General features: G+C 43.4%; 1 protein-coding gene across 1 annotated transcript in view; it reads left to right on the forward strand.

The window, feature by feature from the left end:
• The first annotated feature begins 351 nt into the window (after window positions 1–351).
• The window catches only part of LOC143982241 (acetylserotonin O-methyltransferase-like), a 59,998-nt gene continuing 35,886 nt past the window's right edge, over window positions 352–24,463 (forward strand). Inside the window, exons 1-2 of the mRNA XM_077480795.1 lie at window positions 352–494; window positions 17,825–17,999. Coding sequence (XP_077336921.1) covers window positions 390–494; window positions 17,825–17,999 — 280 coding nt within the window. The 5' untranslated portion in view covers window positions 352–389. The remainder of the gene's footprint in view (window positions 495–17,824; window positions 18,000–24,463) is intronic.

Consider the following 24,463-nt stretch of genomic DNA (forward strand, 5'->3'; position numbering starts at 1 on the left):
AACCTCAGCATATAATTTATTATCCCAAACAATGAATAATGTGTACAAGTGTTAAATAAGTGAATGGCATTTAAATAAAAAAAACTAAAGTCCATGATAAATCGTCAAAAATTATTTGCTGTGGATGAAACACTACAATTCATGTGATCCTCCAAGTGTGCCCACATTTCCAAGTACTCAAGTTCCTCAAGTTCCTTATCAGAGATATGGGATCTTAAATTACAGGAGGTCAATTCAGCTCACAAACAACACATGTACAGTTTCCATCTCTTAACAGCTCCAATAAATCCAGGAATAGGCTGCCCCCAAAATTAGGTTGGGTGTGGAATCAAATGTCTAAGCCCGGCTTAGTTCTTTATAGTATTATATGTGCAGATAGAAAGCAGCTTATGATGACAGACCAAGCCACTGAATATCACACCAACATGAGCTCCTCCGAACTTGACAATCTAAAGCAATTGCTGGGTTATAGGGATGGCTTTTTAGTCTCAAAGGTAAGAATATATGTCTAAAATACTATTTTCTTTATATTTAGTATTTTTACTTTTGTACTTGACTGTTCATTGTTTGGTTGTAACTTTTACAGTATATATACATCCACTAAACAGCTCCATATTGCCTATTAGACATTCATTTTGCAGCAGAAGTCATGTGAACATTATTCCCCCTTTTAGAGAACTATTTGTTTAGTCATTGTTTCATCTGATCTAAGTACTGAGGTAATATGAGGCCTTCCAAAAATATTACTAAATTAAAAATGTATAAACTGGATACAGCCCATTAGGGGAAATTCAATAAAGCTGCTGTGCTACTTTTCTGGTGTGGATTGCTCTTGTTAATGTGTTGCACCTAATAAAAACAAAAATCTGTGACAATTCTGGTCCTGATAGCAACTTGTATGCCAAATTCAGGTAGTCCTAATTTGCTCCACTTCAGTGGCGGCCGGTCCATAATGAGTGCAGGCGGTGCCCCCCATAGTTTGCATGCAGTTTGCATGTGGGGCTCTGGTTTCATAGTTTTTTTTTACAGCCTGTGGCTCTAATTGGCTTGAAAAAAAGTTGGGAACCCACTTGTGACACTAGTGAATCAATATTAGCTATCAGTTTATGGCTTCTCCTCCCAGACCATCAGGACAGGAGGTGGATTTAAAGAAGACCTGGTTATCCAAGAGGAGAAGCTAGGGAAGCCATGATGTCATGACCCTGGAGGGGGGAGTTTGTTTGCCACCACCCCAAAAAAGTTTAGCACCTCCCACCACTGATCCACTTCTACATTGTGGTGCAACACCTGAGCCAAGTTCAAGATAAAATAGGACAGTTTGGGTGGAATTCAATAAAGCTGCTGCACACCTTTACTGGCATTAATCCCCATGGCTTCCAATACCATCTCTACACTGACGACACACAAATCTATTTCTCTGCCCCTCAGCTCACCCACTCCGTCTCTTCAAGTATCACTCATTTACTAACAAATATATCAGTCTGGATGTCACACCACTTCCTCAAACTTAATATATCCAGAACTGAACTTATAATTTTTCCTCCCCCATGTGCCCCTTCCCCGATCTCTCTGTCAAAATCGATGGCACAACTATAAGCCCATCCCCGCATGCCATGGTCCTAGGTGTAGTCCTGAACTCTGAACTCTCCTTAAGGCCCCACGTTAAATCACTGTCCAAATCTTGCCGCCTCAACCTCTACAACATCTCCAAAATATGCTCCTTTCCTTTCTAGCCAAGACACAACAAAGCTCTTAATTAATTCTCTGGTCAACTTTCGCCTCAACTACTGAAACTCCCATTCTATTGGCTTACCTCTACATACTCTATCCCCCCTTCAATCCATCATGAATGCTGTGCCTGCTACCAGACTCAGTAACCTTACCAATCACTCTGTCTGCTACTCCTCTCTGTCAATCCCTTCACTGGCTTCCACTTACTCAACTAATTGAATTCAAAATACTAACAACAACTTACAATATAAAGCCATCCACAGCTTAGTCCCCAGCTACATCATTTACCTAGTCCCAAAATACCAAACTAATAATTCTCTTCGTTCCTCTCAAGACCTCCTGCTCTCTAGCTCCCTCATCGCCTCCTCCCATACTCGCCTCCAGGACTTTTCCAGAGCCTCTCCAAACCTATGGATCTCCTTACCCCAATCTGTCCAATTATCTCCTACTCTTTTAGCTTTAAGATGATCACTAAAAAAGTCTCCTCTTCAGAGAAGCCTATCCTACCCTTACCTAACAACTGTATTTACATTTTCTCCAGCAGCTCCTCCCCCATAGTTATTACCATTTGTTTCACTCGACCCTCCCTTCTGGATTGTAAGCTCTAACAAGCAGGGCCCTCTGATCCCTCCTGTATTGAATTGTATTGTAACTGTACTGTCTGCCCTCATGTTGTAAAGCACTGCGCAAACTGTTGGCTCTATATAAATCCTGTATTATAATAATATTAATAGTAATAATAATCCCTCTTTTAGTAATGTATTGCAACAAATTCATAAAGAATCTGCAAAACTTTTGGTTCTGACCGGACTCCTGCACTAAATTCAGGCAGTTTTAAAATGTGTCACTTTTACATTATGGCTCAGTGAATGCGCCAAATAGAAAATGGCAGTTTTGTATGTCACAAAAGTGGCCTTAAGACCATCTCTGTTTTGGCAAAGAGACAGATTTTGCTAAAGTGTCTCACATGCATTTTAAAAGTGTTGCAGCATGTACTAAATTCAAGCACAAGTTCTAGACAGGTACCTGAATTTGGCACACTCTGCGCCTTTTTTACGATGCATGAGAGACTCAAAATCTGTCTGGCATCCTTTATGAATTCCAGGGACTGTTTCTTGTTGATACCCTATAGCATAAATGGCAAGTTAACATTTAAAGGGTAACTCCACTTTCATGGGAACAAAAATAGCAAATAAAAAAAAAGGTAATATAGCATATACAGTTGAGACACTAGTCATATTGTAATTGAATTTTATAAAAAAAAAAAAAAAAAATTATTTTCAATTTGCAGCTCTGTAATGTTCAGTAAAATGCAAAGCAATATGGCTACCCGCCCCCTAGAAACATCATTTCCTGATAGTGTGATTGGCTCATTGATTTTCCCAGAAGTCTACACTAAGATACAAATAACATATCAGGTACCCCCTGCAACAAAAATAAATAAATTTTGGTGAGATACTCCCAATAGAAAATCACATCTAAAGGGATCCTGCCATTTTCCTTATTAGATCCCTGCAGGTGCAGCAGCTGATTAGTGATTATGAAACCAATCAGATTAGATTCACTTACTGCATGAACACAGACAAACCCACTGGGTTTTTTTTCCGGATAGCAAAAGTTAAGCCTCATACACACGATAGGACTTTGTACAAACTTTCCCTTGGATTTTTGTACAAAGGGCGTCGGCCCTGAACTTGTATTGCATACACACAGCAGGACTTTTTCAGCCAACTTTCACCAAATCACATGGTTTTTCTGCTCTTTACCGCCACCTTTGGTCAACTTTTGTGTTGGCTGATCGTTTGCATTGGTTCTGAGCATGCCTGTTTGTACTTTGTACAAAAGTCCTATGGTTTTCTGTACACACGATCAGACTTTGCTCCATCGGACTTTTGTTGCCAGAAAGTTTGTCCGTTCGCACAGCCAACAAAAGTCAGATAAAAACCAAAAAAGTTTGTCCGATGGAGCGTACACACGGTCAGATGTTGCTCCGAAACAGCTAATTTGCATGTTTGTTGTCAAAAAGTCTGATCGTGTGTATGGGCCTTTAGAAATCTGCAACAAAGTTTGTTAAAATCTCTGCAATGTGCACACAGACCACACAGAGGGGAATGTTTTTCCTCTCAACAAAAGTAGAGTTACTCTTTAAGCTACTGGATATTAAATAATCAATTCTCCAAATTGCTCTTATTGCTGGGATTAAAATGAGCCCCTACAACAACATGTCATTTACATATGCTCACATTTCAATATATTATATTCTCTATCTTACATGGGTATATACTGAGGTACTATATACCATTTTATATCGGAGCAAACATTTCCCAGCACACTTATCAGCTAGCCTGGAAAACAGCAAACTGACCTTGTTCAAAAGTTCATGGTAAAAACTGAGGTTTTAATTGCACACATTTGCAAATATATGTGGAAGCCGCAGTGCCTCACCAAGGCTCCTTTGTACACTGCAGTCTTAACTCTAAATTTGAGAGTCTTCAAGTTGGAGCATATATATCATATATATACCATTTTATTTGATTGAACTATGGTATTGATGGGAAAAATGGGAAAAGAAAAATTGGTGGGGGTGGTGGTGATGGGGTGGGGATAGGCGTGGAGGCAGCTTTATCTGTTGGCAGATCACTCCGACCATCAAAGTTTGGGAAGGAAAGAAATTACAATATATTATATTATTGAGGTATTTAAGATCAGGTGGAAAATGTTGTAGGCCCAATTCACACTATGTGAGGTGACTGACCTTTTACTGCACTGTATTGCACAATTGTTTTCTGTGTGTCCCATTCACAACAAAGCCCAGCGATCTGCAATAAAATGTAGGCATGCTGTATTCTATCACAGAGCACCGCACAGGATGAAATGTCACTATACAGCAGTGTATCAGTTTTGTGCACTTCAAATAAAGTCTGTATCAAAAAAAGAGCTGTGTGATTCGCTGAATCATGCACCACACCACCCTGTACTGCATTCAGCATTGACAGCTCCAGGAGAGGTACACCTCTGAAGTTTAACTTAACTCTCCGGCAGCTGTCCATTCAGAGTGAACTGAGGAATAAAGGTGTAAAATAATACTGCGCTGTGAAAAGATGTGTTCTACCCAGCTGCCAACACTACTGAAGACTACACAGACTACACAGTGACATGCAAAAATTAAAACAAAAAAGTGTGGCGCTTAGGTGGCAACAAACCACATGAACCAATAAGGCACTAATTCAAGCAAAGAAAATTACATACACTTCGAAAAAAGGAAATATGTGTAAATTCCGTTATATATCAAGAGATCTAACTCCCAGGTGGAAGAGTGCATGAACCTCATGCACACAAAAGGTTAAAGTAAATAAAATGAATTTAACATATACAGTCCATCAAGTGAACGTCTAACAGTCCTTGAAATGTGTAATAGCAATCACAATTCCAAACTTGAGGTGACGTAAAAAAAGGTGAAATTCAACTTCTGATGTGTAGAATAATACCACCACCACCGTGATAAAGAAGGGGAGAGGAGGCTTACCAAATGACGTGGACTCAGAGGAAGGCTTACGCCTCTCGAGTCATATGGGCCTGTAGGTTAGCAAACCAGATAATCATACATCTAGTGTGTAATCTCCCGCAAGTCTTCAGGTCATGAAATCATCCGTAGCGATCCTCCTATAGTGCTCATCCCACAAAAATAGGGGGCTCAGGTATCAAAGACCATGGAAGTAGAAAACTAGCATAGCGTGATACCGTTTTAAGATCCAATTTATTAAAAAATAATAATAAAATTACACTCACATTTGGTTCAATCGTAATAACATAGTCAGAAAGTAGCGATGTCTGTAAGGGGGTCCATCCAACACGTTCCAACTAAACAGTCGTCCTCTGTTAATTGGATGTTAAAACGGTATCACGCTATGCTAGTTTTCTACTTCCATGGTCTTTGATACCTGAGCCCCCTATTTTCATGGGATGAGCACTATAGGAGGATCGCTACAGATGATTTCATGACCTGAAGACTTGCAGGAGATTACAAACTAGATGTATGATTATCTGGTTTGCTAACCTACAGGCCCATATGACTCGAGAGGCGTAAGCTTTCCTCTGATTCTTCCACGTCATTTGGTAAGCCTCCTCTCCCCTTCTTTATCACGGTGGTGGTGGTATTATTCTACACATCAGAAGTTGAATTTCACCTTTTTTTACGTCACCTCAAGTTTGGAATTGTGATTGATATTACACATTTCAAGGACTGTTAGACATTCAGAGTGAACTGGCCTGTAAAGATAAACAAAGACCCCCAGGCAAAATTAGTGGGGTAGGGGGATAACCTTGGTCAGGTTTATAGTAGGGTCTCTTATCCCATTGGAGTGATTTTCCATAAGTTTCTTTCAGAACAGGAAGTGATGTAAGTTCACCGAGTGTACAACAAACACGTGTTGTTCAGTAAAATTAGGTAGGTTTAGAACCTCTGTCATGCTATTATTACTCTCTTCCTATCTTGTTAACAATTGTTTTTGTTTCTATTTCTGCTGTCATGGGCTGTCATGGGCATATAAAGTGAGGTGAAATGTCATAAACAGGGTCAAAGGTGATCAAGGTTTTAATCTTTCCAACTCAATACAAAACAATGCCTAATATAGCATTGTATACAAATTTTACCACTACCGTTCCAGTACGTCGATGCATTGGAAGGGTGATCACTCTTTTAGGACTGATTACCTTCAGTGTATAAGAAGATTACTCCTACAGGTAGTGACCAGGGGCATCTGGCTCCTGGGACACAGTGAGAGCAACTGATATTACTGGCTTGAACATGCATCTGATCAAGCCAATTACACAGTAGGGAGGATTCCCCCATACACCTTGATTGGATGGGAGATCCATGCAGTTTTTTCAATCAGCCCACTGCTGATCAAAAAAAAAAAGATACTTGTATGGCCAACTAAAGCTCAATAACGCTGTCCATAGCTAGATAGAATTTTGAAAAAAAATTCTAATGCCCCGTACACACGAGCGGACTTTTCGACATCCAAAGTCCGAGGGACTGAGTCCGTCAGACTATTCGATCGTGTGTGGGCTGCAACGGACTTTAGCTTCGCTAAAGTCTGACGGACTTTAGAAATGAAGCATGCTTCAAATTTTCCCGACGGAACTCCGCCGGACCCGGTCCCCTTCGAAAAATCCGCTCGTGTGTATGCTACTCCGACGGACTAAAACCGACGCTAGGGCAGCTATTGGCTACTGGCTATGAACTTCCTTATTCGAATCCAGTCGTACGTCATCACGTTCGACTCCGTCGGAGTTTGGTGTGATGGTGTGTGTCCAAGTCCGTTCGGTCGAAAAGTCCGCCAGAACTCCGTCGGAACTCCGGCGGAACTCCTTTGGAGGTCTGTCGGACATAAGTCCTCTCGTGTGTACGGGGCATTAGGAAAGCCTAAAGAAAATTCTTAAAACATTCTCAGAATCAGAACATTCAAAGTCATTCAAAAGATTTTGTTTGCTTTTAACATTTGATTTTGGAATAAATTAACTTTACCGAATGAAAACCACATACACTGTTGGAAATTTGTGCGTTGGAGAAAAAATTTCCGACTTGCTCCTTTGTTTTCGCTTGTTGTTGCGTGCAAGAAAAAACACTGAATTGACTCAATAATGATCAGAAAAACAAAGTTTCTTAGAACATTGCTTCTCATAAGGATTTTTGTTAGAAATTCTACCCATCTATGGCCAAAAGTGGTTGTAAAGTGAGAAGATTTTTTGTCTTAATGCATTTTATGCATTAAGATAAAAAGCCTTCTGTCTGAAAGCCTTCCTTCAATTTTGGGGGGGGGGGGGGGGGTCACATCTTCAGATATCAGGGGTTCTAGCTGGGACTTGTAGTCCTTCACTTTTGGGCAGGCATCAGCATGGGTGGAGTCACATCAGCGGCCAGCGGTGGGAGGGGGGCGTTCACCTTCCTGGAGTTCCAGTGTGTCGGACTAGTGGTAGGCTGCGAGTGGCAAATTACACTTTATCTGGTGACAGGCTATGGGTGGCAAGTGGCACACTGCATCTGTTGGCAGGCTATGGATGGCATGTGTCACACGTTGCATCTGGTGGAAGGCTATGGGTGGAAAGTGGCACACTGCATCTGGTGGCAGGCTATGTGGCAAGTTGCCCTGCATCTGGTGGCTGGCTAAGGGTGACACACTGCATCTGGTGGCAGACTAAGAGTGGGAAGTGGCACACTGCATCTGGTGGTAGGATATGGGTGGAAAGTGGCACACTGCATCTGGTGGCAGGCTATGGGTGGAAAATGACAAACTGCATCTGGTGGCAAGTGACAAGCCACATCTGGAGGCAGGCAACAGTGGCACGCTGCATCTCGTGGCAGGCAGCAGTGGCAAGTGACAAGTTGCATTTGGTGGCAGGCAACGGTGGCATGCTGCATCATGTGGCACGTGACAAGCTCAGGGTTCCCACTGATTCTGCATTATGGTGATTAAAAACAATTTTATTATATATTACAATGTAGTAACAGAAATAATGTGACTTAATCATCCTGATACCCATAGGTGTGCACAGACTATTGCATTAGGGTTTGTACCCCAAAGCTCAAACACACATGAACGCCACCTGCTGTAACAGGAAGGGGCGCTGGTGGTGGGAGCCAGTTGATTGGGAGCATATCACTATACACCTTAAATACGGGTATAATGTGTTCCTAACCAGCGCACGCCAATGTACATCGGCAGAATGGCGTGGCTGGGCAAATGGGCGTACAGGTACGTCCCTTTAAATTTGCCGCCATGCCATCACGTGCGCATGCCAGCCGGGACCTCCGTGAGTTGGGTCGCGGCTCCCCTGAACTCGATCGCCACAGGAATACCCGCGATCGTCTCACGGGGAAGAAGAACGGGGAGATGCTAATGTTAACAAGCATCTCCCCATTCTGCCTAGTGTCACTGATCTCTGCTGTCTGTGATAGGGAGCAGAGATCAGTGACATGTTACACGTAGCCACACCCCTCCACAGTTAGAAACACACCCCAGGACACACTTAACCCTTACCCTGCCCCCTAGTGGTTAACCCCTTCACTGCCAGTGTAATTTACACAGGAATCAGTGCATTTGTACAGCACACTGATTGCTGTATAAATGACAATGGTCCCAAAAATGTGTCAAAAATGTCCAATGTGTCCGCCATAATGTTGCATTCATGATAAAATTGTAAATCGCCGCCATTACTAGTAAAAAAAATTATTCATAAAAATGCCATAAAACTATCCCCTATTTTTTAAACGCTATAACTTTTGCGCAAACCAATCAATAAACGCTTATTGCGATTTTGTTTTACCAAAAATATGTAGAAGAATACGTATCGGCCTAAACTGAGGAAAATATAATTTTTTTAAAATATTTTTGGGGGATATTTATTATAGCAAAATGTAAAAAATTATGCGTTTTTTTTTCAAAATTGTCCCTCTTTTTTTGATTATAGCGCAAAAAAAAAACACAGGGGTGCTAAAATACCACCAAAAGAAAGCTCTATTTGTGGGAAAATAAGGACGTCAATTTTGTTTGGGAACCACGTAGTACGACCACGCAATTGTCAGTTAAAGCAACACAGTGCCGTATCGCACTGACCGACAAAGTGCTCTGGTCAGGAAGGGGGTAAAATTCCTAGGCACACCCTAATCACCCTGTGCACATGCCTATGCTAACACCATATCAAGCATGGTTTCAGGATGATTTAGGTGCTAATACCAGCCATTTGCCTGACAAATCACAAAGCAGCTGTTTGCTGTGGGGCCACTCAACAGGAGTGCCAAAGAGGGACCCAAGAAGAGGTGGATCTGGGCTGCTCTGTGCAAAACCATTACACAGAGCAGGTACATATAACATGTTTGTTATTTGGAACAAAAAAAAGAGACTTTAGTGTGACTTTAAGTGTGTAGCTGTGGAAGCTCTCTGATGTAACAGTTGTATCGTTTTCCGCTATAAATAACCCATGGTCCTCCAGCTCGCCTGAAGGGCTCCCTCTTTCCAGAATTGATGTTAGGCTAGGTTCACACTACAGCAATCTGACTTTAGTCAAATTTTCAGTGAGATTATACAACGCTGTGGGGAAATCTGTCACCGGCTGTGTTCATCGAATGACTCATCAGTGTACCGGCTTGCTGCTGGTACCATGTGACCAATCACAGCAGGTCACATGTCAGTTGTAAACAATGGATGGCTTCCTTTCATGCCATCAATTGTGTACAATTATGTTGTTAGCTGTGATTGGTCAATGTGATTACATTGTACAGACAGCTAATCACGACAAAGCAAGCTGAATCAATCTGTTTTATTCAATATAATACTTGCTTACATACTTACCAACTGTCCTGAATTTCCTGGGACAGGGGGGCTCCACTGGGGGACAGTTGATGAGAAGGGGGCTCCACTGGGGGACACCTAATAAATGGAGTGACTCCGCTGGGAATGCCTGGTGTAAGGAGGGACTTCATTGAGAATTCCTGGTTTAAGGAGGGATGCTGCTGGGAATGCCTGGTGTAAGGAGGGACTCCGCTGGGATTGCCTGGTGTAAGGAGGGACTGCACTGGGATTGCAGGATGTAAGGATGGACTCTGCTGGGGGCACCTGATGCAAGGACGGACTTTGCTGGGGGCACCTGATGGCATCTGGTGGCAGGCGACGTGGCAGGTGACACGCTCAAGGGTCCCACTGTTTCTGGATTATGGTGAGTTGAATGATTTCATTCTATATTACAATGTAATAATAGTAATAATGCGCTTCAATCATCCTGACACCACAACAACCATGATGCTGGGATGATTGAAGCGCTAACACCAGGTTTTTTTTTCTTGCTATGTCACGCCTACAAATGCATGCCACACCCCCTCATTATAATAAGACTCCACCCACAGCCTATAGAGTTTTTTTACAATGTTGGCAACTATGCTTGCTTATAGCAATGAAATTCACAGAATTTTTTTTACTGTCAACAGTCAGTGTCCCTGATCACTGCCACACCAGTTATATGATGATGCTGTACTGCATTGGTGACTGTATATAGTAACCACTTAAGCCCCGAACCAATTTGCAGCCAAAGGACCAAGCCCCTTTTTACGATTCGGCACTGCGTCACGTTAACTGACAATTGCGCGGTCGTGCGACGTGGCTCCCAAATAAAATTGGCATCCTTTTTTTCCCACAAATAGAGCTTTCTTTAGAGCGACAATTTTGAAAAAAAAGCAATATTTTTTACTTTTTTCTATAATAAATATCCCCCCAAAAAATAAAAAAACATTTTTTTCCCTCAGTTTAGGCCGATACGTATTCTTTCACATATTTTTGGTAAAAGAAAATTGCAATTAGCGATTATTGATTGGTTTGCGCAAAAGTTATAGCGTTTACAAAATAGGGGATAGTTTTATAGCATTTTTATTAATATTTTTTTTTACTAGTAATGGCGGCGATCAGTGATTTTTATTGTGACTGCGACATTATGGCGGACACATCGGACATTTTTGACACATTTTTGGAACCATTGTCATTTATACAGCAATCAGTGCTATTTAAATGCACTGATTCCTGCGTAAATGACAGTGAAGGAGTTAACCACTAGGAGGCAGTGTAGGTGTTATGTATGACGTTATGTGTTTTTTTTATTGTAGGGGGCGTGGCCTGGCATGTGCGGTCACTGATCTATAAAAGGGAACAGACGATCGGTGACAGCCACACAGGGAAGCACGGGGAGAGGTTTGTTTACACAGACCTCTCCTCGTTCTTCAGCTCTGTGACCTGATCGCGGGACACCAGCAGTGATCAGGTTCGCTGGTCCCGCGGCCACGATCACGGAGCTTGTGCCCAGCCGTGCCATTCTGCCAACGTATATCGGCATGAGGCAGTCCTTAAGTGGTTAAAAAAAAAGAATTGTGAATTTTTTTTTTAATTCTTAATTTTCCAAACAATGATGACAAAAATTTAAAAAAACTTGCCATGACTCGTACTTTGTTCCTTGGACTGTCTACTTTCCAAAAAGGGGTCATTTAGGTGGGATTTGTACTGTCCTGATATTTTTGGGCCTCAAGTAATGAGACTGTCAGTACATCAGGAGTGATCAATTTTCAGATATATACCATAGTTTGTGCACTCTATACCTTTCCTATAGACTAAATAATATACACTGATTTGGGTTATTTTCAGCAAAGAAATGTAACAGAATACATTTTGGCCTAAATTTATGAAGAAAGATTAGTTATTTGCAATATTTTATAACAGAATTTATTTTTTGTTTTCTTTTTCAAAATGTTCAGTCTTTTTTTATTTATTTGGCAAACATTTTTAAAACTCAGTGGTGATTAAATGCCCCCAAAAGAAAGCTTGAGTTGTGTGAACAACATTATAACAATTTTGTTTGGGTACAGTGTTGCATGACCATACATTTGTCATTTAACAACTTGCCACCTGCCCACCGTTAAATGACAGCGGGGAGGTGCGGCTCTCCTTCTGGATGGCATATGACGTGACTAAGAACGGCCACTCTTACAAGACCGCGGGGCGCGCAACGCTACGATCGCAGCCGTGCCACGTTGCTAGGAGGCGGCGAGACCCGATCTCTGTAAAGAGCCGCACACGCGGCTCTTTAACCATGTGATCGGCTGTCAGGGCAGGACTTAGGGTGGTTGGGGCCCCTGGGCTTGAGTCACTTTCGGGCCCTACCGTCTATACATTACCGTATTTATCAGCGTATAACACGCACCGCAAGTTTAGGAGGGAATTTTAAGGAAAAAAACTTTTAGGAGGGAAGTTTAAGCGAAAAAAACTTACATTTAAATGCCCATCATGCAGCCTTATCAGTGTCCATCTGCATTGTAGCCTTGTCAGTGTCATTTGCAGCCTTGTCATTTGCAGCCTTGCCCCAGTGTCATTTGCAACCTTGTCATTGCAGTCTTGAAGTTTAAAAATGGCGCCGCCGAGATACAGAGTCCTCGGCTCGGCTCACAGTCACGCCCAGTCCCTGTGTTATGTCCATCATAGGGCGGGACTGTGAGCAGAGCCAAGTTGAGTACACTTGGCTATGTATCTCTGCGGGGCCCCCTATTGGGCGGGGCCCATGGGCTTGAGCCCAGTCAAGCCCAATGGTAAGTCCTGCCCTGTCGGCTGTGTCCAATCACAGTTGTTCACTTGTAAACATGGAGATGCCGGTAATTGGCGCTCCTCTCTTCATCATCAGTGCCCTGATTACAATAAAGCCCCCACAGTGCCAGCAATCAGTGCCCACAAGTGGCAGCATTCAGTGCCAATTATTGATGCCAGTCAATGCTGGCTATCAGTGCTGCCCATCAATGCCACACATCAATGCCCATCAGTACCCATAAGTGCCGCCCATCCGTGCTGGCTATTAGTGCCCACCAGGGCCGCCTATCTCTGCCCAGCAGTGCCACCTATCAGTGCCCACCAGTGCCACCCATCAGTGCCCACCAGTGCCGCCTATGAGTGCTCATCAGTGCCGCCTATCAGTGCCGCCTATCAGTGCCACCTATCAGTGCCCATAAATGCTGCATATTCATACCTCCTCATCAGTGCCACCTAGTCAGTGCCCATAAGTGCCACCTCTATAGTGCCCATAAGTGTCACCTCATCAGTGCCCCCTCATCAGCGCCCCCTTATCAGCGCCTGTCAATGAAGGAGAAAAATTACTTATATCCAAAATTTACTGACAGAAACTAAAAATAAAAAACCCAGTAGTGATTAAATACTACCAAAAGAAAGCTCTATCTGTGTGAAAAAAATTATAAACATTTCACATGGTTACAGTGTAGCATGATCGTGCAATTGTCGTTCAAAGTGTGACAGCAATGAAAGCTGAAAAATGGCCTGGGCAGGAAGGGGTGAAAGTGCCCTGTATTGAGGTGGTTAATGTGCGACCTTGCTAAAAGCTAAAAATTGGCCTGCGCAGGAAGGGGGTAAAAGTAACCAATATTGAAGTGGTTAATAAGGTCTACATATTCTATGGGCCAAAAGCACAATGGAATCGCATCAAAGTAGTACAGGAGCCTTGAGTCGCATTGATGTGAACGGCCACAATGTGATTTTCATTTTCATGAAAATCTATGTGACTAAAGTTGCATCTGAAATTACACTAGTGTGAGCAGAGCCTAATAAGGAGCATAACTGTGCAAGGAGCATAATACAACTTCCTCTAATTAAAGCATGTACTACTGTGTTTTTGTTTTGTTTCAATTTTTGGACTATTTCCTATACTATTTCCTATATTATTTCCTATACCATCGCTGAGCTGTCCTTTTGAAAAATACTAGCTGTCTGATTGCCGTGCTAATCCATTAGCTTCAGATGATTTAGCTTTAATTGATTTACTAAAGACAAATAGGCTGTTCACTTTAACCGCCCTAGCGGTAATCTCGAGTCTGGCTCGGGCTGGGATTTCAGTACCACGAGCGGTAACCCCGAGCCAGACTCGGGATCGCATAGCTGGATACAGGGAGGACACAGGGAGAAGTTACTTACCTTGTCCCCTGGATCCAGCGATGTCCTCCACGCTGTGTGATCGAGCTGTCCTCCGCTCGATTCACACAGTGCCCGAATGCCCCCGAGCTCCGTTCCCTACGACGTTACGGCGCACGGGAGCAGAGATCGGCGCCAAATTCAAAAAAGTAAAAACACACAAAACACACACAGTACTGTAATCTTACAGATTACAGTACTGTATAAAAAAATTACACATCCCCTTTGTCCCCAGTGGTCTGTCCAGTGCCCTGCATGCACTTTTATATTATAAATACTGTTTTTTCTGCCTGGAATTTGGAGATTGTCCATAGCACCCAAAAACTGTCCCTTTATGTCAAAAGTGATTTTAGACCAACTAGAAAACAGTGATAATAAATTAGAATCACTTGCAGAATTGAGCGATAGCGATTTGTGGGGAAATTCATAATCAAACACTAAATCTAATGACAGCGACAATTCTGCAAATTAGCAAATTTCAGTGTTTTTGGATTTGATTACATTATTGAATAATTTTTATTATTATTTATTATATCATAAACTTTATCATACCCGGGATGTCTGCTAGACTCTGGTTTGAACAGATATAAGAGAGTTATTCCTAAGAATTACAGGACTACAATATAAAACGCCAAATTTCCATGCAAAATAATTGTACCGCTTTCAGCACCTAAAACCAGAACTAATCATACCGCCAGGGAGGTTAAAGGGGAATTTGCATTTGTGGGGGAATTTTCCCTGAGCTTAGTGAATGTGGTGAAAATTCACTTTATATTGAATACCCAATCACATGCAAGGAAAATAATAAAAAACTGTTGTTTTTTTTTGCCTACACGTGATTGGGTGATGGAATTCAGCACAGATTCCTCACAATCACTAAGATTAAGGGAAAATGCCATTGCAAAGTAAACAGTTTATTTGTCTTTATTTGTAAAGCAAACCCCACGAGCTGGAATGAAATAAACTGATCAGTCACTTCAATCTTCGCCAGCAACTTTTTCAAGGTCAGTGACTCCAAAGGTCAAAGATAGTCATGCAACTAGCATTTTCACAAAATCAAAGACAGTCACCATCAGTAGAAGTTTCTTTAAAATTGACACTTAGAATGATTCTTACACATATCATTTAAGGCAATATGTACCTTATGTACAACCCTCTAGCTAGTGTGCTAGTAGTTTTTTGTTAGTGTTGGTAAATTAGTATGGCTGAAAGCCAGACTAGGTTGAATCTGGGTCAGGGTGAGTGACCCAGGGATGCTGGATGACTTATCAGGCAGTGCCTCTGGTACCTCCCCCTACTTGCTGGAACCTTGGAGAAGTTTCCAGAAAAATGGGAGGGAGGTTGGGAGGAGCTTCCTGAAGTATTGAGGAGGGCCACAGCCAATCCCCAGCAAAAGGGCTGGCAGGGGGTAGGCCCCTCTTTTATACTCAGGGTCAGCCTAGCAAGGGCAGTGGTGTTGGGTGGAATATTGGAGATAGAGTGCTGAGGAGGAGGTCTGAGGCTCTTTATTGTGCCCCCTAGTCTGGAGGGGGGTGACCTCGGTCCTGGGAGCTCAGGTGCTGGAGGGAACCTCTCAAAACACATGGAGTCCTGTCCTGGATGCACGGAAACAGCAGTGAGGACAATGGGAGAGGGTTAGCATGTCCAGGAAATCTCCAGTGAGAAATCAGTCAAGAGGGCTGGTGAGTGTGCAGTCTGGCAGGACTGTGGGAAATAGCCAGGAGGGTCAGGAAAGGGGAAGCTGCAGCCAGATGGGCTCGCATGGCCTGAAGAGGTGGTGCTGGGATCAGTAGCCACATGGATGGAAGCTAGAAACTGACTTTTGCTACACAACTAAGGGGCCCACGGTCCCTGCCTGTAAAGGGCCTTTGCTTATCTGATTGTTGTCTTTTCAGATCAATTGCCAGTGTGCCAGTTGAGTCTGTGATTTTAAATAAATATCCCCTAATAAATTTCAAAAGTTCAAAGTTGCTGGGCTTATGAGGATAACTTTCCTGCATGGTATTTATGAATGAGTCATTTTTAAACAATAATATCTTTAAGATACAAGATCAATCAATATAAACACAGACTAAAAATAGGAGATTTATTCACCAGACATGTATTCATGCAAAATAGTTATATATATATATATTCAACCATTACTATACTGCAGGTAAGTAAGTGATAAATAACGTGAAATATAATTAGACGTTCACTATGTCAATAGGGTGGAAACTATAAAAATTATAATGAAAAATTTAAGCTTAGAGATAAATCTACAAGACGGTTATTGACTCAAGAGGAATAATTATCCAACTGTATATAATAATCAATAAGAAAAAAATGAAGATAACACCAATATGACATAATAACCCTTTCCAAAATGGCTACTGGTCTGAAATGATGGTTACCAGAGTTTTAAAATGGCTGCCGTGGTTTCCAAGATGGCTTCTGCTTAAAGAGGAATTACTTCTTGCCCTCAGACTTTCAAAGTATATGGTGTCAAGGAATCTTCATGAATATGGAGATAGGAGTTGATGAATGGAGTGTGTGTATCTGTGCGTCTGAATGAGTGTCCCTCCATAACAGCTATCTTGATCCTATATGCCATTTTTGACAATAGGCTCATACAATTATAATACGCCTAGCCCAGGAGGTGTAACTTCTTTTCCATTGGTTGAAAGCTCTATTGATTACCTTTTTGTAGATTTATGTAATATCCCTTTCAACCATCAGGCATGTCCAAGGGCAGAAATACTTGTTCCGAAATATCTTCTAAGTAATATGTTCAATCTCATAATGTGTATCTGCTTGTATAGTGTTGATTGTATATGTCAGGGACGTGCAGTCAGGGGAGGCAGAGCCTCACCTGCCATGAGCATAAAAAAAAAAAAGATTCAGTTTGAGGGTTGTAGCTCAGCAACGACCCAAAATTTGAGGGGGGGGGGGGGGGTATGTAGCTGAAGTCATACCCCACCACTGGCCTAAATTTGGGGCTCCGATCATCTATGGTTCCGGAGATACGGAGCTCCTTGCACAGCCTCACAGAAGCTAAATCCAGAGCAGCCAGTTTAAATGCAAGCTGGCACACTCTGTTTTGCAGCAGACTGAGAGGTTGAGCTCACAGTGCCTCTCCTCCCTTCTTGTCAGAGGCGCTGAGCTTAATGGACAGCTTGGAGTCTTGGACCAATGGTAAAGTACCACTCATCTTAGTGGTATCATGTTTTTTTATCTAACCAACCAGAAAATTTAAATATCTTGGTTCTTTGGTTTCTAGCTTTCCAAATATAATATTGTTTATAATATTTAAGGATAGGTAATTCATTATAAGTTGGGAAATAGCTGAATTCATTGTGGACTTTTTTTCACCTTCCTCTCATGGGGCTCATGAAAAAAAAGAAATTAAACCTACATTATTATTTCTTCTCAACAGGTTTAACACTGTGCAAGGTGGGAGATCCCTATTCACCGCTGGCTCCTACGTGGGGTGCGCTACATATACTGTATATTTGCCCTACTTTTTAGACCGGGAATGAAAAAAAAATAACATTTTGTAAATGATCAGTACAAATACAGTAATACATGGTATATTTTCCTTTCAGACCATGTTTACAGCATGTGAGCTGGGAATTTTTGATTTACTACATGATGTTGGTGAGCCCTTGTCAGCAGTGGGCATTGCTTCTCATTTGTGTACTAACGTAGATGCTACAGATCGCTTACTCAGTACCTGTGCTGGAATGAAGCTCTTAAAAGTTGAAATGAAAAATTTGGAAGGTAAGATTTATGGATTTACCTTGTTCTTTTGTTTTGCAAACATACTATATATTGGCCTATTATGATTAGTTTTTACAACCAATTATTTTTTTAGTACTTTTATAAATATTGTAAGGATCTACTTGGGCTGCATTATGGGTCCCCTGGGTTTCAGTGTATCTGTCTTTTTACTGTGTTCTGCAGTTTAGGCCAGAGATTCCCAAACGTATTTGGTCTCAGAAAATAAAATACCCAGACCTCACTACCCCCCACCACCTATAAATCTAGAAAGACCGCGCAGCCCCCCCTTCCCCAAGGCACCCCCCATGTTGAGGGCACGTGGCCTGGTATGGCTCAGGAGGGGGGGGGCACTCGCTCGCCCCCCCCTTTCCTGGCTGGCCGGGTAGCGTGCTCGGACAAGGGTCTGATGTGGTCCTGGGGGGAACCCCCACGCCGATTTTTTTCGGCGTTGGGGTTCCACTTTAAGTCCATACCAGGTGGCGGGGCCAGCGATGTCTCCTTCGCGGGCCCCACCTACCTGGAGAGAAAAGTCCGTTCATTTCAAAAGTACGGCAGACTGGCATATTGTCGGCCGAAATGCAAGTCCGGCGGGAAGATTGGAGTGCAAAACTACTTTCTAAGTCCACCGTACTTTCGGGTCAAAAAAGTATGCCGGAGGCTACACACGGGGGGATTGTCCGGCGGACTTGAGTTTGCCAGACTTTTCCACCCAATTGTTTGATCGTGTGTACACGGCATTACAAGCACCTCATCAACCCGGTTTATGCAAAGCCTATGGGATACCTCATACAGAGTTAAAATGCAACAGCTCTAGACAGACAGGGCCGCTGCAAGGATTTTTGTCTACACAGGCAAAGGTGCATTTCGCCTCTTGTGACCCCTCCTCCCTCCACACAGGAGGCTTATGCATTCCATGCTGCCCCTCACTGGCTACGGACAGCTGAGGCAAACTTAAGCTTCATGTACACTAGCAGCTCCTAAACTTGAGTGAGCTTTTGGCGTTTTTTTTCCAACGCTCCTAAACTCAACTCCATAAAAGCCTAGGCATCAATGCACACATAGGCTTTTAGCCAAGGCCGTGGTAAATGTAGGCAGGGTTTACATGAAGCCTAAAAATTCTGACACTTTAAAAGCCTCTGCAGGTCTTCAGTTTAGAGTTACACAGGAGCTCTGGTACATGTGTAGCACTATGCTAACTGCAGGGAGACCTCAAGTATTACAAGTGGTACTAGCTAAAGTGGGGGGAGCTCTAAAATTCTTCTGTTTTTTTTTTATGCGTCTCTTTCACTTTTTTTTTTACATTTAATTATTGGTATCACATAATATCCCTAAATTCTAGCTTGGCCAAATTTCTAGCACTGCAACTGCTGCCTTTTCAGCTTTTAGACTCAGCCCCCTTTGCAGAATTTGTGGAATGTGCTGTACCACAGTGGCAGGTTCCACAATGCCATTTCTTTTCACGCAAGGCCATTCCAGCTCTCTACTGCCATGTGGAAGTGTCAGAAACCATGAACCATGAAAAACCAGCAGGATCTGGAGCCAGAAGGAATGTCAGCTAAGCAAATCTTTAACAGGAACACAGGAGAGCGTCTCTAGAGATGTGGCCATGGCGAAGGCAGAGATCATCTGGACTGGACGGCTTAAGTAGGCAGGACCGATGAGCAGGATATCACCAACAGGTGAGTCACTGTGGAGAAATAGGAGCTGGCAATTAGCTCCTATCCTAGCTGAGCCCAGCCCTGACAGGAAGGCAATGTTTTAGCCTTGTTGGACAGGGGGTTCAGCAGTAAGGTACATATTAACGGTGACTCATGGTCCAGCAGGCATGGGCAGGGACCATACCTTTCCTTCACGGCGCACTGGGTAACTCTGCTGGCAGCTGGGTAGGATGCAGGACAGGGTTCAGTGTTGGAGCTTGTTCCGCCACCATGCCTCCAAAAAGCTAGTGGTGATTCTGCCACAACATCTGTATGCTCCCCTCCCTCTTCTTCTTCTTCCTCTATGGTCTCTTCTGCAGAATTTTCCTCTGAACCAGCAGTGCTCCATTAGCGCTCAGGGAGCTATGCAAGCAGTCAGGCAACAAAGATGCCATGTGGTGCTTGAGTTGGTCTGCCTAGGGAACAGGAGTCACGCTGGAACAGAGATTCTGTCAGCTCTGCAGGGGCAGGCTCAGAGGTGGTTGACGCCATGCCAGCTTCAGCCAGGAATGGTTGAATGCGACAATGGCGTCAACCTTCTCTCCACCCTCCACTGTCGGGGACACTTGACCCAAGTTCCATGTTTTGCACACATCCTGAATTTGGCGGTGCAGCGTTTCTTGACCAGGTACCCAGGCTTACAAGATCTCCTGAGGCAGGCTAGAAAAGTCTGTGGTCATTTCCCCAGGTCATATAATGCCAGTGCTTAGCTGGCTGACATTCAAAGGGAATGGCACCTGCCCACCAACCGCCTCATTTATGACATACCCACTAGTGGCTGCACACACAGCAGAGGGCCATCAATGAGTACCTTTGCGAGTATGGCACTAGGACAGGGTCAGGGGATCTTAGTTTTTTTTTGCCATGCCAGTGGCTACTGATCAAGGATGCATGCACTGCCCTGTCACCATTTTAGGAGGCCACAAGGATGGTGAGCAGTGACAATGAATGCATCAGTGACACTGTCCCTCTAGTCTTCCTGCTGGAGCACACACTTTGTGGTATCATGGACAGGGCACTTGAGGCAGAACAGCAGGAGGAAGAGGAGGACTTCCTTTCCGCAAAACACACAGGAAGAAGAGAAGGAGGAGGACTGTGACAGCATGGATGTTGAGGAGAACATGCATCAGTCTTCAAGGGATGGTTTTCAGTCCCAAGAAACCCAAGGAGTTGTAGTGGCTGGAAGGAGGTAGTTACGGATAAATAATGTGATCCTTAGCGAACCAGAGGATTCAGAATACTATGCCATTGCAAACTTACGCTGCATGGCCTCCCTAATTCTGCAAAGCCTGCGAAAGAACCCTAGGATTCATGGTACCAAGGAGAGGGATCATTACTGGCTGGCAACCCTTCTTGATCCACGTTACAAAGGTAAGGTTGCAAAATTCATCCTGCCTTCACAGAGGGTGCAGAGGATGAAAAATCTTTAGGAAGACTTGAAGAAAAGTTTGTGTAACCCATTTCCAGACCCTGGGTGGTTACCATTTCCTGGTGCTGGACAATGTGTTTCCGAGGCTTTGTTCAGTCAGAGGAAGAGCGGTGAAGAGGGTGGCTGGCTGACCGATGCCTTTAAACAATTTTTCAGTCCTCAGTGACAAGGTCTGATAGGTTCCAGCAACCATAACCAGTGTCTGCATTATATGGTGCAGAAATATCTAGGGGCAAGAGCAGACTTGGAGACCTTTCCAACAGACCATCCACTGGGTTACTGGGTCTTTAGGATGGACCACTGGCCAGAACTTACTCAATATGCAATTGAAATTAGAAAATTTCCTCTATCACTTGTTCTGGGGACAGCTCTAAAGTTGTGGACTTCCCCCTCATTTTCTTTTTCTGTGACAATGGTTAAATGTACAAATAGAGGGGGTGCATCTCCCCAATGGGCACACAGACAGCATTTTTTAACTTGACATAGAGTGTACCCCTTCTCCCGCTAAAAAAATAGGTTTAACCTAGATATATGCTTTAAAACATATGAATAAAAAAATTTATTATATGGGCGCATTCAGTCCATATATCTTTATATCAAACTATTAAGCATTTGTGGCTATACTTATTGTATGGGTGACAGGAGTGCACTTATTTCTGCACCCCTGTGAGCCATATTTCGCTGTCTGGAGGATTCAGCCCACTGTTGGCTGCCATTGCAGAGCCAGTTCAGGCTCTGGAAAGATCCCGACTTTAAGGTTGGGATCCGCCCAGATGCCTGACCAGTAGCTGGCTCAGCCTCTCAGTGCAGCATTGAGATGCTGAGCCAGCTACTCTCACCTCCTCCACAGCCCGACACTCCAGTGAGCACTGGAGGGGCAGAACAGAGACTGACGGTCACTGCTCTCTGCTCAGTGAAGACAAAGAACCAAGGTAACAGCGGTCATGTGATCGTTCTGTTCTCAGTTTTAGAGCCAGTGAGGGACAACTGCAGCATCGCACTATTTTACCAGATTGCCAGCCTGATAGCTAGCTGTACAATGCCTTTACATAGTTACATAGTTACATAGTTACATAGTTAGTCAGGTTGAAAAAAGGCACAAGTCCATCCAGTTCAACCTTAAAAACAAATAAATAAAATAAAAAATAATCGTACAATCCAAATACCCAATTTTATGCCCACAATTGATCCAGAGGAAGGCGAAAAAAAACCCCAGCAGAGCATGCTCCAATTCGCTACAGCAGGGGAAAACAATTCCTTCCTGATCCCCCAAGAGGCAATCGGATTTTCCCTGGATCAACTTTACCTATGTTAGTACCCAGTTATATTATGTACATTCAGGAAAGTATCCAGGCCTTTCTTAAAGCAATCTACTGAGCTGGCCAGAACCACCTCTGGCGGGAGTCTATTCCACATTTTCACAGCTCTAACTGTGAAGAAACCTTTCCGTACTTGAAGATAAAATCTCTTTTCCTCTAGACGTAAAGAGTGCCCCCTTGTCCTCTGGGTTGACCGTACAGAGAACAACTCAACACCAAGTTCACTATATGGACCCCTAATATATTTGAACATGTTGATCATATCCCCCCTTATTCTCCTCTTCTCAAGAGTGAATAAATTCAGTTCCTCCAATCTTTCCTCATAGCTGAGTTCCTTCATGCCTCTTATCAGTTTGGTTGCCCTTCTCTGCACTTTCTCCAGTTCCCCGATATCCTTTTTGAGAACTGGTGCCCAAAACTGAACTGCATATTCCAGGTGAGGTCTTACTAATGATTTGAACAGGGGCAAAATGATATCTCTCTCTCTGGAGTCCATACCTCTCTTAATACAAGACAGGACTTTGCTCGCTTTGGAAACAGCAGCTTGGCATTGCATGCTATTATTGAGCTTATGATCTACCAAAACCCCCAGATCCTTCTCCACTATGGATCCCCCCAGTTGTACTCCCCCTAGCATGTATGATGCATGCATATTCTTAGCCCCCAAGTGCATAACTTTACATTTATCAACATTAAACCTCATCTGCCACATAGTCGCCCAATTAGACAGTGTATTGAGGTCGGCTTGTAAATTGGAGACATCCTGTAAGGATGTTATTCCACTGCATAGCTTGGTGTCATCTGCAAAGACAGAAATGTTACTTTTGATCCCAGACCCAATATCATTTATAAAGATGTTAAAAAGTAAGGGTCCCAGCACTGTACCTTGGGGTACACCACTGATAACCTTAGACCATTCAGAGTAAGAATCATTAACCACGACTCTCTGAATTCTGTCTTTTAGCCAATTTTCTATCCATTTACAAACTGATATTTCCAAACCTGTAGACTTTACCTTACACATGAGCCGTGTGTGGGGAACTGTATCGAACGCTTTTGCAAAATCCAAGTATACCACGTCCACCGCCACCCCTCTGTCCAAGGTTTTACTTACCTCCTCATAGAAAGAAATAAGATTTGTCTGACAACTTCTGTCTTTCATGAATCCATGTTGTCTGTTGCTTAACCACTTGCTTACTGGGCACTTAAACCCCCCTCAGTCCCAGAGCAATTTTCAGCTTTCAGCGCTGATGCACTTTGAATGACAATTGCGCGGTCATACAACACTGTACCCAAATGAAATTTTTATCATTTTTTTCCCACAAATAGAGCTTTCTTTTGGTGGTATTTAATTACAGCTCAGAGTTTTATTTTTTGCTAAACAAACAAAAAAAGATGCAAAAAAAAAAATCATGTTTAAAAGTTTGTTATAAAATTTTGCAAACGGGTAATTTTTCTCCTTCATTGACGTGCGCTGATGAGGCGGCACTGATAGGCTGCACTGGTGGGCACTGATGGGCTGCATTGGTGGGCACTGATAGGCTGCATTGGTGGGCACTGATAGGCTGCACTGGTGGGCACTGATAGGCATAGTTAAGGCAGCACCGATGGGCACAGATAAGGCTGCACTGATGGGCAAAGATGGGCACATAAGATGGCACAGATGGGTGGCACAGATGGGTGGCACGGATGGGTGGCATGGATGGGTGGCACGGATGGGCACTGATAGGTACCACTGATAGATGGGACTGATGGGCACTGATAGGTGGCACTGATAGGTGGCTCTGATAGGTGGCACTGCTGGGCACTGATAGGCGGCACTGCTGGGCACTGGTAGATGACACTGATGGGCACGGATATGTGGCATGGGTGCAGCACCTTTGTTAAGGCAGATTGTGGGCACTGCTGGGTGGCACTTTGGGCACTGCTGGGTGGCACTGCTGGGTGGCACTGTGGGCACTGCTGGGTGGCACTGTGGGCACTGCTGGGTGGCACTATGGGCACTGCTGGGTGGCACTG

The sequence above is a fragment of the Lithobates pipiens genome, unplaced genomic scaffold (assembly GCF_037356315.1).
Source record: "Lithobates pipiens isolate NorthernLeopardFrog02 unplaced genomic scaffold, aLitPip1_a1.2 Scaffold_16, whole genome shotgun sequence".
NCBI classification, from domain to species: domain Eukaryota; kingdom Metazoa; phylum Chordata; class Amphibia; order Anura; family Ranidae; genus Lithobates; species Lithobates pipiens.